The sequence below is a fragment of the Haemaphysalis longicornis genome, unplaced genomic scaffold (genome assembly GCF_048455015.1).
Source record: "Haemaphysalis longicornis isolate Haplotype H1 unplaced genomic scaffold, Haemaphysalis longicornis Haplotype H1 scaffold_5, whole genome shotgun sequence".
NCBI lineage: Eukaryota > Metazoa > Arthropoda > Arachnida > Ixodida > Ixodidae > Haemaphysalis > Haemaphysalis longicornis.
The window spans coordinates 44,991,784-45,008,198 of record NW_027526385.1 but is presented as its reverse complement, the minus strand read 5'-3'; the positions used below and the strand labels follow the sequence as shown (position 1 = coordinate 45,008,198).

The 16,415-nt window shown below is 48.4% G+C and overlaps 1 protein-coding gene across 4 annotated transcripts in view; it reads left to right on the top strand.

The window, feature by feature from the left end:
- Window positions 1-16,415, top strand: part of Ipla2-via (calcium-independent phospholipase A2 VIA) — a 40,968-nt gene that overhangs the window by 19,343 nt on the left and 5,210 nt on the right. For all 4 annotated transcript variants that reach the window (XM_077670299.1, XM_077670298.1, XM_077670297.1 and 1 more), the window contains 5 exons: window positions 6,950-7,198; window positions 9,044-9,194; window positions 9,283-9,416; window positions 11,256-11,410; window positions 14,989-15,162. In XM_077670299.1, the coding sequence (XP_077526425.1) occupies window positions 6,950-7,198; window positions 9,044-9,194; window positions 9,283-9,416; window positions 11,256-11,410; window positions 14,989-15,162 (863 nt within the window). The remainder of the gene's footprint in view (window positions 1-6,949; window positions 7,199-9,043; window positions 9,195-9,282; window positions 9,417-11,255; window positions 11,411-14,988; window positions 15,163-16,415) is intronic.

The following is a 16,415-nucleotide window of genomic DNA, read 5'->3' as shown; positions in this document are numbered from 1 at the left end:
GAGGCGCCCCCCTGATTTGGCCGATCGTCTTCGCTGGCAACGTCACTGCCATTGGCTTCCGGTTGCTCTTCCTCCTTCCTGCGCGATCCCGAGGCAAAGGCGGGTCTGCAGCGATTGACGCGTGCCTAGGCGCAGGAATGTAGCTAGCAGAGAACGGAAGTCGAGCGTCGCGATGTCACATGGCTATTCCCAGTGTTTCCAGCTGCTTTGAAAGAAGCAGAGAGGGAGGAGGAATCGATCGGCAAGGGGGGAGAGGTGCACTTACCGTATTTTCCGGTCTATAAGTCGCACCTTTGTATAAGTCGCACCCCCCTCAAAATGACAGTTTTTCCAAAAAAAACATGTATAAGTCACACCGTTGTATAAGATGCACCGGTATTTAAGACGCACTTGTTAATTAGGTAAACTCATAGTGAATCAGATCGTTAGAAAGTGCGGCGAAAGTACATGGTTGCGGCGGCTGCCGCCTATTAACGCATCCTCCTGTAAACAGGGCTAGACACGGGCATATAACATCCAAAGTCTGGACATAACTAACTTCTCAAAAATGGTTTATGGATACACACAGATGGCATGTACTTACGGACGGCATTTAGGCAAAACCATCAATGTCTTCTTCCTCAGACTCGCTAAGAAATAATTCAGTATCTTCAGTGGGAGTTCCACCGGTGCATCACTGTTGTCCTCCAACTCTCTAATGCCTTCTTCGCCAACATCGTTACCACTCGCGGACCGGATACTCCGGCCTTTATCAACCTGGCTACAACTATTTTTGTAGAAATGGAGTACCAAAAGTCGGAGACCCATTTGGCCACCTCTCCAAACGTCGCGCGTCTCTTGTGTGCTGTCGTAAATCAGCGCAATAAAGGTGTCATGGCGGACGGAAGTGACGCGACGGGTAGCGGCACGAAAATCAAAACTTATCTCCAAGCTGTCATTTTAAAAATTAGCAGCACGTTTACCTCCTTCAGAGTAACTGTCTGTAATAATTCATGAGCTGCATTTTGTTTTTGCAACCCAGTTTGATGTTACTTTGAATTTATTCTGAACTGTAGTTACTGCGCATGGCCTAAAGTGGCGCGTGGTTGTCGCAGGCCATTATCATTCTTTTTGACTAGAAAAAGCTGCAAATTCTTTGGTGCAATGTCCCGAAGCGACATATGGGCTATGAGAAATGCCGTACCGGTGGACTTGGGATTGATTTACACCATAGAGCTGTGTCTCAACGTGCGCTGGCCACGCGCGGCCACCGCGAACCAGATTTATTCCATACATAAGTCGCACAATTATTTATGCTTTGTGTGAATGCCCCCCTACTGTAATGCCCTCGGGCGAATGTAGGTACTTAAATAAATAAAAAAATAAATAAATAAGACGCACCAGCGAAAATTTCAGAAAAAAACCGCGACTTATACACCAGAAAATACGGTAATTGCTTCTGGCGCAGCTAATACTGAATGTAGATCAATAATTCCAACGGCATTGCATCGCTATATTGGTACTACGCGACAATAAAAACCTTTTGTATCTTTTACAAAAGGCTTTTCTGGGTCCCTTTAAGAGGAAGTGAACAATTTCCTTCCCATAACTTTATTCACCTCTCATGAGGTCAATTGTATTGCACTTGAAGGCGCTTGCAAGTGCAGTTCGAGTGCAATGCAGATGGTTCGATACCTCTTTCCTAACAAAACAAATAGCTTTGATTATTACATTGTGTAGGATGTTTAGAGTGAATAGAAAGCCCTTGCTTAATTAAGGGCGGACACTGGTCTTGAGGACCAAAAATTTGCCAAAAAATCAATTTTCTGTATTAATTTTATTTGCAGTCTATAGATCCCAAAGAATGTACATGCAAACTATTATAGCTGTACCATTAGTATTTACAAAGCTGTCGCCATTTGAAGTTGGCTAAATGGCCATTTTTCCCTGCGTTTCCAAACTTCGTGCCTTGTTGTCTCAGAACCAATTTTTTTCCCGTGTGTGGTCAACTGTTGAGTACAATATCTCGGGATGTACTGGTCAGATTTGTATAATTTTTGCTGCATTTGAAAGAGTGCAATAAAACCATAAAAATATAGAATTTATTTATGCTAGGACAATTTTTTATGCATTTCATTTTACGTAAGCATTGATAATTGATGACCTGACATTTAATAAGCCTACAGCAATTGCAGAAACGATAAAATTACTGCTGTAGTAAAGTTGCACTCCCTGGTCTTCCTAGAGCACAAAGAAACAAAAAGTATTCAATTTTTTCGTAAGTAGATAATAAAAAAAATTGCCCAAATTGGAATGACATAACATGTTGCACAACTCTGCACTTACACCACATAGACGAAAACTGACTACACATTTGTTCTCAGCATGTTAAAGTACACTTAATGTGCAAATCTCAAGCACATTGGTTCAAAAATAACAAGAATGTCTTCAAGACCAGTGTCCCCCCTTAAAATAGTGTTTGATACAAAATTTGGTTGGAAAAGCCAGGACGGACCTCTGTGGAAGAACTATTCATTTAAAACGGCAAAGCAAAAAAAAAAAAAAAAAAAAAGCACTCTTGTTTGCGAGATTCTTATCCCCTGTGGGTACAAGCTCGGCATTTCCTGTGTGCACTCAGCACCGTCTACTGCTTCGCTTGGAACACTACTTTTATTCTTTTATGCGACAGCTAAAAGAGCTCTGCTGCTCTGCTTCAGTACTTGGGTATTTTAGGACAAGTGCTCTGGGTTAAGACCGAGCAATGCCGATATTTTTCCCCCAAGACCCATGTTTATTAAAGGGGCCCTGAAAGGCATTTTGAGCACACTAAATGAACTAGCGCAATCGCTAGATTGGGTCGCCAACGTCACCTGTTCCAAGTATTACTCTTTTACGCGCAGCGGAAAGCTCACACTTTTGTTGCAAAGTTTGTCGCTTTTTTCTCACCCTTTCCTTCGTGTTTTTGGACGCCGCCATCTTCACATGTCTACATCATCGATTCCCAGATGTTCGTCATGAGCTAGACATCCTGATATTGGGCGGCTTTTTCACGCACTTCCGGCAAAGAGATGAGTCGTCTGCTCAGCGTCGGCTCGCCGGCTGATCTGCCAGCGGAGTGCCGGAGTGCTTTGACATGTTACGACAAACGAAACAAGTGTAAACAAACGCTTAACCGTTTGTATTGAATGCAACACGGCCATAACACGACGTGGATTTTATCTTACGTGAGTACGTACCATAAAGAAAGTCCCGTGGCACTTCTTTGGTGCAATCGCAGAGAACGCCCTGAGCCGAATGCCCGGGTTTGACGCGTACATTTTATTGAACTTCAAAACAATCCAGAGATGCGTTTGGAACGAACGCAACGTCACAACATGCGTTGCAAGTCTGAACCGCGATTGACAGACGATGAGTTGCCTCCTCCTGCCCGTCGTAAATACGGCACTCACCTCACACCCGGTTTGCGGGGACGAGCAGCAAGTCACAACTCTGGCGCGCAAGCGAGAAGGCTTTTAGCCAGGCACACTGCACATACCAAATGTGAGGTTGAGTGGTACGTCGTTCGAGAAAGATAATCCAGACCATGGGAAGCACTATCCACCCGCAGAAGTACAATGTCGCATTTCATCGCGAAACGAACGCGTCCACAACACACAGGAGGCGATGCACACACACACACACAGCTTCGGTCGCTGCATTGGCTTAAGCGCTAACCACATGGAGCGATTTTGTAAGCGACTTGGGGAGCGACGCGACAAGCGACGAACTACTTTTCGCCGCGGACCAAGTCGCTCATCGAATCGCTCGTTTCTGGGCCGCCAGAAACAGTCGCTCGCCTCCCGGAAGTGGCCTCGGCGACTAGCCAATAGGAGAGCCCCTACGTAAGCACGCAACCTCCGGTTTTGGAAGAGAACGGGGAGGAGATTTGGCGCGCGCGCAAAGTCCGCGCAGACGTCGGCGTTTCCGATGCAGCGGCAAAGGAAGCTTTGCATGGCAAAGCTTGTGTACATGCTGAAGCAGAAGCAAGAAGGCTCCCGCACTCACTGGATGAGATCCGTGTGGCAAAAACGACGTCAAGAAAGCGAATTCTTCACGGCGTTCATGTTGGAGCCGAGAGACGAGGCGCAGAAGGAAAAGCGCGCGCTATCGCTAACCCAAACCAGTTTTAGAGATGCATTGAAGTGCGAAAAGCAAGGTAGAAAGGCGTAATACTTTTTGGTCATGTTTTTATGACAAATGAACAAAAAAATGTTTGTAAACAATCAGCGTACCAAGCGCGTTACTATGCGCAGTGCGGTAACATTGAAATCGCCGTCCCCAGTCGCTCGAGCCGTCGCTGTCATGTGGTTGCCTCGGCGAGCGACTTGGGATCAGCGACTGCCGATCCTAGTCGCGTCGCTCGTCGCGTCGCCGAAAAATCGCTCCATGTGGTTAGCGCTTTAGCTGCAAGCTTCGTTCGGACAATCAGCGATGCTACGACGATACAGAGCTGCGTGAGGACGACGTGCTAACCACTTCACGTATTTAAAAACACAGGGGCAAAGAACTAGGTTCATCGGAAGCAAAAAATCTTTCCTCCATTATAGCGCCTGAAATATACTGGCTAGTGTGCCGAGGGCGGGCTCCAGGCGGGCGCCAGGAGCGATGTACGCGGCCGTCTGCCGCTTGGGGCGCTGCCGTGCGGGAGTGTGCGCGTTCATCCGGCCCGAGCAGATCGCGCGGTTACCTCCGAGCTGCGTAGCAGACGGCAGCGGCAGAACTTTCCATTCCCGCTTGCGACGAAAGCGAGCGAAAGCGACGGGAATTCTGTCACGCAACCAAAATTTGTCCCGACCATTCGACAAAAACGATCGTCGCGTGACAAAGCGACGGAATTCCTGCTGCTCTCACTCGCTTTCGTCGCAAGTGCGAACGGGCCTTTATGCGCAATCTCCGCCCCACATAAAACAAGCTCTTGCTTGTCGCCTGAGCATACGGTTGATATCTGACTATGTGCTTGCCAGTGTATTTAAACGATGTCACTAGGTTTGAAACGTACGCGCTCGGCGTGCAGCTTTGTAAACGCAAGCGGTTTCACATACGCACGCTATTTTGCTGCTAATAGAGTTTTAGTACAGCGTTTGTGGCCTTTGCATACGCTAAACGCTAAATTTTTGCGTCCCGCTACGTGACACCGCGATGGGAGTTTTAGTAGAGCGTCTCATCAGTTTTGCGTAGCGACACACTAATGCATACGGCGCCATCTGTCAAATGTTTTCCGAAATGTCTCGCCGGCTGATCTGCTAGCGGAGTGCCAAACAAGTGCAAACAAACGCTTTCCCGTCAGTGTTGAATGCAACACATGGGTGCAGCTTGTCAGAACACGGGTTCTCACTGATCGAGTGCAGCGTTGGTTTGCTCTTCGCCTTCACGTTCATCGCCGCTGATAAAGCGATCCGATCCGGCGCGTTTTGTGCACGGGTTCTGTGTCGGTTGAAAATGTCTTTTTTCACATGCCGCCGGTAGTAGGAATTACAACCACCGCAAAATAACACCCGGCACCAGCGGGGCCACATCTGAGACCGCGCTTTTTGGATAAACAGTGCGCGGTGCACCAAAGGGAACGAGCGCACGATTCTCCCCACGCGGCTGCGAGTTCGCCGCCGATACCAACTGCAGCCCTGCAGCTACGTACGCCGCGAAAGGGCAAGGCCAGGCCGCACACGTGCGGCCAGGTCATTCGTTCGCTTTTCCAGCCTGTGTCCATGGTGTCTACAGAGATGAAAAAGCCGAAAGAGCTGGCCCGTAGCAGACGGCAGTCTGTGGGAGCGCAATAGCGGAAGTACGTCACCGCTGAGGAGCGGAGCATCATGGGAGGGGAGGCCAACAGCAAAGAAACAGTTGAAAGGAGGAGGAAATACGGCGCGACGATAATTCGCGTTTTTTGATTTACGATTTCTCAGCTAATACTCATCGCTTTAACAAAATTCTTGCAGGAGGAGATTGCTAATACATTGCTTTATTTGGTTACATGTACATCCATGCATTGGCGGAAGGCATTTCAGGACCCCTTTAACAGCGATGCTGTTTAGCAAGTCGTAATTTTTTGTGCCCGCAGTTAAAAAAAAGAAATTGCAGAGAAGTGCGCACGTGAGCTCGGGCCTCGCGGCGACCGCCCGGCATTTAACAAAACCAGGGAAATGCCTAGCGCTCATGTGTGCGTGCCTCGCGACGACCACCCAGTGTCCGCGGCGCACATTGGTCTAGCCAAGCATACACACTTAGGAAGATTGGCCAAGATTGGCGATAAAAACTCCAGCGTTCACTGTAATTGCGGCAACAGTTGCTCGGGACGAGAAAGACTCCAGCGTTCGCCGTAATCGTGGCAACAGTTGCTCGGAACGAGAGAGACCCGTCATAGCATACGCTCCTCCAAGGTGATGTCCAATGCTCATCACTTCAAAAAAAAGACAAAGAAAGAAATGAAGGAAGCTGACACTTCAGCAACAATGATTGAGTAAAGGTCGTTGCGGCAGCGAAGAAGCAAATCAGCTGCAATCGCGGACTTAAACCTCCGTGATGGTCACGATGGTTGTGTACAGCTTTGCTACCTTCATGACTTACGTGTTAGTGTGAGCTTCCTTCATTTCTTTGTAGTGCAAAATGTACTCCTAGCTCAATTCTATTATGTTTTCATAGATAAGGGTGGTTCAAGGTCAACTTAGAAGTAAGGCGCAGCATATCAACACATTTAATTAACATCGTGTATGCGGCCCTGTACTTATCTTGGAATGGAATATTGCCTCTTGTATCTACAAACGCTAAATTGTTATCATCGTCCTTGTCGTCATCAGATGTCTTGAGCCACCCCACTGCAAAAACGCTTCCGGAGCCTCTGCATGCCACCCAGTTTTGTAATGGGTGTGTACAATCATTTATTAATGATACGCTTGTTCCCCCCCCCCCCTTCCCCTTTATCCCCCTGACACAGTGTACGATGAGCTGATGGGTGCGACGATCGTGCGCGAGGCAGTGCAGCGGCGTTTGGCGGACCGGCGGGAGGGCCGTCAGCACCCGGTGAGCCGAGTGCTGTGCCTGGACGGAGGGGGCATCCGGGGCCTGGTCATCATCCAGATGCTGGTGGCCCTGGAGGCGGTCGTCGGCCAGCCCATCCTCAACTGCTTCGACTGGGTCGCAGGCACCAGCACGGGAGGCGTCCTGGCCCTGCTGCTTGCGCGTGGTGCGTGGTCGACCGCTGACTGGGGCACCCTCCTCTTCCCTATCATTCGATTTCCTCCTCATCCTCCCATTTTCTTCATCCCTTTTCTCCTCCTCATCATCTATTTTCCCTTCTCTTCCTCAGCACCATCCCCTTCTCCTGTGTTCTACTGTGAAGCTCTTAATGCCACTTTAGGTCGCAGGCTTCCGCCGCAGTGTAGACAAAAACGAGAAGAAATCGTGTCGTGCTTACAGATGGAAGGTACCCTTCTGGCGCAAGAGTGTGTGATTGCGCATTTTGCTTTAGTTTTAAGTGCAGAGCACTTTAGGGGCTCACCTTGTCGCCGTAGCTCACTCACTGGACCCAAATAGAACCCCACGACGTACCGTTGTTGCGGCCTCCTACAGAGGCTTTGAAAAACAAGCAGTTTATAGAGCCATAAGCGTTCTAAACTTGTGAACCGCTGGCGCTTGTCATACATCTCCCCGTTGTCTAGCGCAAAGAAAACTGCAGGTACATTTGATAAAACATATACAGTTGAACCCCTTTATAAGAGACACGTACCGGGGAGCAGTTTCTGTCCCTTATATCAGATGTCTCTTATAAGCAGGGTACCATTTTTTCACTTACTAATCAGACCCTAGTTCAATGTGGGCACCGTATGACTAAAATAAGCTCAAAAGAACGCTACAGCATGTTGCAAAAGATCTATTCTAAATTATGTTCGTCCCCCAGAATTTATGAAACAGTTCTGAATGTCTGTTTGCTTCATGACTGTATTTACACTGTATTTTACAACCGATTCTGCAAGCTTTTTTTTCTTTCCTCGTTTGTGGAAGGTGAATCGTACATGTTGAGTTCACAAGCCTGATGAATAGGCAGAGCGCACAGCTTCTTCCGCTGTGGGCTCAGGCTATTCATTATGCTTGCAGGAGTCAACATCTGCGATGCTTCTTGATTGGGAGCTATGCGAGTGGGAGAACCCGCATGTGCAATCGCACTCCATCCAATAGATTGCAGTAAGCTTCAACCACTTCTGTAAGTTGCATTTCCATTGGCAGGGCTTCTCATCGTCATTTCACAGCTGACTGAACCACTGTGTGTTTGCTGAAGTTATAATAAATAGTGACTGCAGGCGTCTGTCATTCACCTGTGCTTCCAGGATGGAAGCAACTGCAATTAGTGACTGGTGGCAGTGCGTCTGAAGTTAAAATGTCTGTTACAAGCGAGATTATTGATTAAAGTTCAAGGATGACTTGTCCCTTATAACCAATCTTCTACATCCGATGTCTGTTATAAAAGAGGTCGATTTAATGGGAAAGATAGGGCAGCCAACCATGTGGGTCAATAGTGTCTCTTATACCCATTTGTCTCTTACATCAGTGTCTCTTATAACGAGGTTCAGCTGTACGTAACTAATTGGCAGCACTTGTGTTCATTTAGTTGGGAACGCTCATTGGGTTGGTTTTTACGATAGTAAGCGGAAAAAAGTGGCAGTGCAACGCTGGCACGTGCAGGAGGAAAAGCAAGCACAAAAGGAACAGAACTCCCACTGGTGCAGTTTCAGGCAGGGGGTGCGGTGCGCGAGCACTGCGAAGGCGGGAAATTTAAAATGCGTTGGAGAAACCTCTGTTGAATTCATCAGTAGAGGAACAAGACAGGGTGGCGAAGAGAGGGATGGGTGGTACGATTGAGCGGATAATGGCGCCACAGCCCATTATGGCGAATCACTGCTGCACTTCCAACAGCTTTCACATTGAGTGGAACGGCTTTATTTTTTTCCGTTTTCTTTTAGGACTGAGAAATGTGCACAAAACGCGGATGTGGGGTCAACCGGTGTCCGTCCAAACCATCTTTTGCGTGCAGGCAAGACCCCCCGTGAGTGCCTGCAGCTGTACTTCAGCCTGAAGGACAAGGTGTTCATGGGCACACGGCCGCACGACGCCGACTCGCTCGAGAAGTTCCTCCGGCGCGAGCTGGGCGAGGACACCGTCATGACCGACATCAAGCACCCCAAGTGAGCTTGGCGTCCTGAGACTTGAGCGGCCTCGCCCTTGTGCGTGTCGTTGTCGCTCAGCCTGTTGTTGCGCGCACACCATCTACAGACTGATGATCACGGGCGTGCTGGCCGACCGGCACCCGGCGGCGCTGCACCTGTTCCGCAACTACGACTCGCCCAAGAAGATCCTCGGCATCGTGGAGGAGGAGTCAGAGTTCCCCTCGTGCACTCCACCGCAGGGTGCGTAGGGCGCTGGGAAGTAGTTCCTGTCACTTGTGATGGAAAGTCAGTCCGGCAGCTGTTTTATCTTTATCTTTATCTTAAAGGAGCCATGAGGACAAAATACAAGTTTGTTTTATTCGAAAGATTTCGTGTTTTATAGTGCCTGCAGCGCTTGTCCGGCAGCAAATGATGCCGTATTCACTGAGAAATTTATCAATTTATGTTAAAATGTTGATTTTCCCGCCAAATCGTGCGTTTTAGCGACGTCAGCAATGAAGTCATAAGCACCCATATACAAACGAGCTTCCACTGCGTGATTCGGCTGCAGCGTGGCTTGCCATCAGTCTTCCCAGATGGCGCTACCATACTCATGCGTGGACCGTTGCTTGCCATCGCTTTGTTGTTGACTGTATTGGCACCTGGCTTGTTTTTGTTATTGTATGAAGCAATCATTTCGTGAAACATGGAATATCCTCGACAAACAGAGTTACGTAAGACATCGTCGCTTACGCAAATCAGCCAGTGCACGTAAGACGACTAGAAAGCGGCGGGCTGCTGTGCAGCTAAAACAAGCATAGTGCGCGCAGTACCGACAACAGTACACATCGGTACTTCTATGTTTATGTGTGCTTTCGTTACTTCCACTGTTCTTACTGCTATAAAAAGGATGTGCCCTAAATTTAAGCGCAAATAGCTCGTTCGGCAAGCTTATAAGCTCTGCCTAATTTGCGTTTGCTTTCACCGGCCTCCGCCAATCGCAGAGCTGGCTGGTATGACATCATAGGTTCTGTTGCGGGAAATTAGCTAGTGGGTCGCATGGCCATTCCCTTTTTTCCTAATTGTGTAGCTTAATTGAGCAGTTTACGTTACAGGTGGTGTCAGTATGATTCTAATGAGGCAATCTTTTGCGTGAACCAAGCTTGTGTTTTCTCTTCATGGCTTCTTTAAGCCTGATTATGTCCACTGCAGGACGAAGGCCTCTCCCAAAGATCTCCAGCCATGCCTATCAAGTGCCTGAAGGCCAATAGTGTGATTGTATAATCATTACGAGGTTTTTTAGCAAATGTACTCAACCAGGGTTGACAAATCTTTGTCTGGTGAGGAAATGCTGTTTGTGTCCCAGGGAGCCTCACCCAGCATGGTTGAACCTATCTAGTACAGCCTCTCGTGGTATCCGGCGGCGTTATATAGCGGACCAGGCAGCATTTCGAACCTGGTACTACGCTCTAGAGGCGTAGCGTGGAAGCTGCTTAGAGTGCACAAGGAGAGCAGCTTTCGCTTTCTTCTGCCCCGAGGCACTTTCGGGGCACAAGATGCGACAAGATGTGGTAGCTGTTTACAGGCATCAACTTGTAAGAGCTACGGTCTGTGTCTGTAAGCCTAAATTTAGCCTGACCTCCCCAGTCAAGTCGTCTGTGATGTAAGCAGGACGAGTTTCTTGTGTATTCCTTGGTCCTGTTTGGTCTTGTTAGACTGAGTTGGTGAACTTCAACTCATGCTCCCTTTAGCTGTTGAGTGACACACACCAAATCAAACCAAAGTGACTATTTGCCTGAGGTCGTAAGAGTTGTGGGCAGTTCTTTAGAGGGGAAGCCCTACTCTGCCATGTCTTGCAAGGTCATTCATCGTGTCGCAATGACCTTGAGCTGCCAGAGCGCAAGCGAGACTGGACTTTTATGAAATTCTGTGTGCATAGTCTTTGCAGCACCAAGTCAAACTGACCTTTCGCTTGTGATGACTAGGTTTACAAGTGTTAAGCCTCGGCCATATTTATCTGGCATGGCTGGCTTACTTGAAGCAACAAACTCTGGTGTTGTGGCAGAGAGTTTCAGTGCTGGACGGCATGTTTCCGTGCAGAGCAATTGGTGTGGCGCGCAGCTCGGGCGTCGGGGGCCGCGCCCACTTACTTCCGTCCGTTTGGGCGCTTCCTGGACGGCGGGCTCATATCCAACAACCCGACCCTGGACGCCATGACCGAGATCTGCGAGTACAACGAAGCCCTCAAGGCCACGGTGGGTTTGTTTGCTCGCTCCCTTTCTCACTCCATGTTACTTTCGTCCTCGGCTGCACAGCATTTCTTTTCCTTTTTTTTTTCTTTGTGCCACCGTATAGATGGTATTCACATAAAAGTTTACCAGGCGATTTCTTCTCTTGGAAACGCTGAAAACCACCGTGGCAGTGCCCGCTGTGTCTGCGCATGCGTCCGCATCTCGCAGAAAGCAAAAACAGGTGCCGGCGTCCATCATCTGCGCCATTACCACCTGATTCTTAGCCGTAATGTCAACAGATATAAGTAATCGCAATGACATTGTGTTGTGGTGCTCTACTTGCCTTCGAGAACTTTCAATCACCACCGGAGAATGAAGCCGCGGTTGTAAAAGAAGGCGGCACAACACATGAAATGCCTACGCTGTGGAGCAGTTGCCTGCGAACACGGATATCGACACAAGTGCGCCCGCACCTTGCGCGTGGTAGAGTTGTTCAGTACAAAAACCAGCTAGTGCTTCCGGACAAATTGTAAACGTTCACGGCCTCTCCTGTTGAGATGAAACGGTGGCATAGCAGTGAGTGTATTGTTGGCTGGGAAACTAGCGACATCAATCGGCAAGCGGTCGAAGGGAAAGGTGCTCACCGAGAGCTGAGCAATCTGTTGCTGATACCAAAACACGGCAGCTGGCAATCAGCTGATCTGTGCCGACGACTTCACTCACCTCTTGCGACAGGTAGGCTGTAGGATGCTGCGCGAAACGGTACTCGACGTTGAGGTAATGATTTGAGCTGAGTGGGACACAGTATTGCTGCCGCTTCAGCCCGCACAAATGCTTCCACACAGCAGCGCTACTGTGGTGCTCACTTGATTAACTTGGGGTTGAATTGCAGCACAAGGTTGTCACACCAATGAACAAAACAGCCACTCCCTTTGCGTGACCAATGTTAACGCAGCGCACCCTATGTCATGGAATTGAACATGCATTGTACAAGAAAAACACAGACTGCGTCGTGGGCAGCTCGGTAGACACGGAGGAGTTGCAGCCACTTGCACTGTGCGTGGCTCATGCATACGACATCCCTTTAGCAATGGCAATGATGGGAATGGTGATGTGGCTATGCCCTTTGTAGTGTTCCGCCGCTGTGTGGAAATGCTGATTGTGTCAGGCCCACGGATACAAGAGAAAGCGCGGCAGTTGGTGACGATTCTCAACGTCCCTAGCTTTGAACGGTCCTCTGGTTGGCGTCACTGTTTTCGCCAGCGAAATGCCGTCACCTGGCAGACTGTGTTGGGCAAAGAAAACCTGGTGGAAGCAGCAGCAGCAGCCACATGGCGCAAAGAGAATTTTCTGGAAATGGTGGAGTCGTACCGGGTGGATGATGTTTTCAACGCTGATGAGACGGCCTGCTTCTACTGACTTTTGCCTGACAAGACAATGCACTTCAAGGAGGAAGTGCATTGTCAAGGAAGTCAAATCATTGTCAAATGCACTTCAAGGAAGAGTGCAAAGGTGGAAAGAAGTCAAAAGTTGGTCATGGTGCCCTACTGCTACAATGCAACTGGCACTGATAAGCTTCCGTCTCTCATCATTGGCAGGTTTCAGAAGCCGCCCTGCACGCCCTACCTGTGAAGGTAGGATGTTGTAGGCTTCCATTCCCAACCTCGGTGGCCACTTTTCTGGTGGAGGCGAAAAGCAAAAACTCCTGTGTGTACAAGATTTCGGCGCACATTAGATCCCCGGGTGGTCAAAATTAATTCGGAGCCCTCCGCTACGGCGTGCCTCATCGCCTGCGTTGCGTCGGCACGTTGAACCCTCAATCAACAATCAAGGATGTTGTAGGCATTTGAATATAGTTGGTTGTCTTAAATTTTGCGATTTTCACTACAACGGCCGTTCAGAGTAACGAGCTATTTCCCACCAATTCCTGAAGTCTGCTATACCGCGATTTCACTGTACAACCTATAGCCTGTATTCAATAGCGAGGCACGCATGCAGGCAACCATGTGAATGCGCCGTTACTGGTTACGTTGGGCCCCGCAGGATGGCGGTACTTGTCCTTGCTAAGCGCATGATATGGGTTGGACATTCCAAGCTCTAGCCCGCCATACGCAAGGTAGTGCCTCGACTCCAATGTGAGTGCGATTGATAACAACTCTGTTGGCACCACCATTGAGAATCGGGTTGAAACGGAGCAGACGACGCACGCTGGTGTTATTTTTTTTCTTTGGCGTGTGGGCGCAGTGGCACATGCCGCGCCAGGTCCGCGGCGCTTCGGCCATTTCGGTGGCCATTTCAGTGTTGCCAAGCAAAGAAATTGACAGCTAAACTTTTCAAGGAATACCACCTATATGACACCCTATCAGTTGTCGTTATATTCATATTCTGTGTTATCTGTTATCTCCAGAGAATAACTAACCTTGCATTTTTTCATTGCCCCTCCATTGGAAATTGGGATTGTGGTAGGAGGACGGACTGGCCTTGCAGGTGAGGCTTTGTTGTATGTGGCGCCACCTGTTGGTAGTGGTGTGCACTACAGCCATTATGCTTTAGCGCAGAGACTAGGCTTTGGAACTGAAACCCGACACGAGGCCACAACACCCTGTGACTGAAAATGTGAAGCCATGAAGAAGCCACGTTCTGGGAGCAGTCTTCCACTAGATAATGTCAAAAGGGAAAACTGTCTGTAGTGCTCTCCTGCAATACAGATACTTCTCCGAGCATGTTGTGTCTAGCAGGGAAAAACAGAATCATGAAGCAAGAACCAGACAGGACGGGAAACACTGCCTTTACAGTGACCAGATAACATTACAAGCACTTGACCTAATCTGTTTAGAAGAAGAAATTGCGCGGCCGCCGTGATCAGCATTTCACTGCGCAGCTCCGGAATGAATCGCAGCCACCGTCATTTTGTCCATCAGGTGCTGCTACCCTCTCCCACGCCATTGTCGCAGCTATGAAGCTTTGTAGTCCGCATTGGTTTTCATTGTGACACTATCCGGTCGCTCGCCTGTGCCTGCTGCAATGGGCTGTTTAGCCTCTTGTATACAGTAGCCGACTGTTTTTTCATACTCCGAAAATTCGGACTTGCTGAGGAATTGTCAGTTATCCCATAGGAGTAATGACTCGCGGATTTCGCGAACTGCTCTTTTATTACACTATTTTTCGTTCCCCTCCATGTCCGAAAAATCGGTCACCTATTGTATATTCTTACCTATATTCTTTACCTTACCTAACCTAACCTAACCCAACCCAACCTACCCTAACCTAGCCCAACCAACCAAACCCAACCCAACCCAACCTAACCTAACCTAACCTACCCTCCCGCAACACAACCTACCCTAACCCAATCTAACCTAACATAACCTAACCTAACGTAATTTAATGTAACATATTCTTGCTCTGTGCACATAATTCACCGTGGAAACAGCCAAATTCACTTGTTGCACGTCATTTTTTCTGTTTCCAAGTCAGTAGCCACCTGATGTCTGTGCTTGTACACTTTTGACAGAACGTGCCTTTGACAGAATGTGCATGTGTGCTGACAGTCCTGTTGTTGGGCGAGTTCTCTTTTCCTCACTGTCCTGCCATCTTGCTTGCAGGGCCAGTTGGAGAAGGTGCAGCCCCTGGGGGTGGTCGTGTCCGTAGGTACGGGCAAAGTGCCGGTCGTGCCGGTCACGGTCATCGACATGCTCCACACGGGGGGCACGGGATTTCTAGGGGCCGCCAAGATGGCCTTTGGTGCCAAGGCTCTCGGCCAGCTCATCATTGACCAGGTGGGCTTTCCAGTTTCGTGCGTTCCCGTACCTGGCTATAGTACACAATCTGCATAGCTAGACAGGGTAGAAAGCTAAAAGCAGAGCTGAACACCTTCTTCTTCGTCATTGGTGCATTGGGCAGCCATTTGAATCTGCTTCGGCACATCGTACAGATGGGAATATAAACCACAGTGTTCACCATTTAGTTGCTTAGCAGTGCCCAGGTTTTGAGGAAGAAGCTTTTTTTGCTTTGTTTATTTTACAGCAAATTATGGCACTAAGCCCCAATATGGCTGTTTCAACTTTCTGAAGGGCTTTCAAGTGTTATTTGAACTTATTTCCCAGGAAAGATGCGAAGCAGTCTAAAAGTGGGTACATTTCTTAAGCTATTAAGCTAAGCTTAAAGAGGCCATGAAGACAAAATACAAGTTCATTTTATTCGAAAGATTTCGTGTTTTATAGTGCCCCCAGCACTTGTCCGGATGCAAACGATGCTTTATTCACTGAGAAATTAATCAATTTAAGTTAAAATTTTGATTTTCTCGCTAAATCGTGTGTTTTCGTGGTCTGCAATGTTATCACAGGAACTGACCGCTTTGCAGCCGATTACGCACGGCTGGGCTAGAGCGGCGGCGTTCATGCGTTTGTTTGTGTTACTGAACCTAGATGGCGCCACCATACCGTGGGAAGCTGTTATCTGCTTTTGGTTTGAGTTTGACCGTATTTAAACCTGGCTTGATTTTGTTCTGGGAAAAAATTACCATTTCGTGAAACGTAGTGCTTGCTTGACAAATATGGTCACGTAAGACACCGCTGCTTGCGTCAGCCGGCCAGTGTCGCCCCACAGTGCTGTGCAGCTAAACCAAGCATAGTGCGCGCAGTACCAACAGCAGTACGCATCAGTACTTCTATGTTTACGTGTGCTTTCATAACTTCCACTGTTTGTCCCACCATTCTTACTGCTGTAAAATGAATGTGCATTACGTTCAAGCACAAATAGCTCGTTTGGCAAGCTTATAAGCCCTGCCTAACTTGCGTTAGCTTTTGCTGGCCTGAGCCAATCGCAGAGCTGGCTGGTATGACATCATAGGTTCTGTTGCGGGAAATGAGTTAGTGGGTCGCATGGCCATTTCCTTTTTCCCTAATTATGTAGCTTATTTGAGCGAAGTGTGCGTTAATAGTAGTGTCAGTATGATTCTAACGAGGCAATCTTTTGAATAAACCAAATTTGTGTTTTGTCTGCATGGCCCCTTTAAGAACACTTTCAAGCT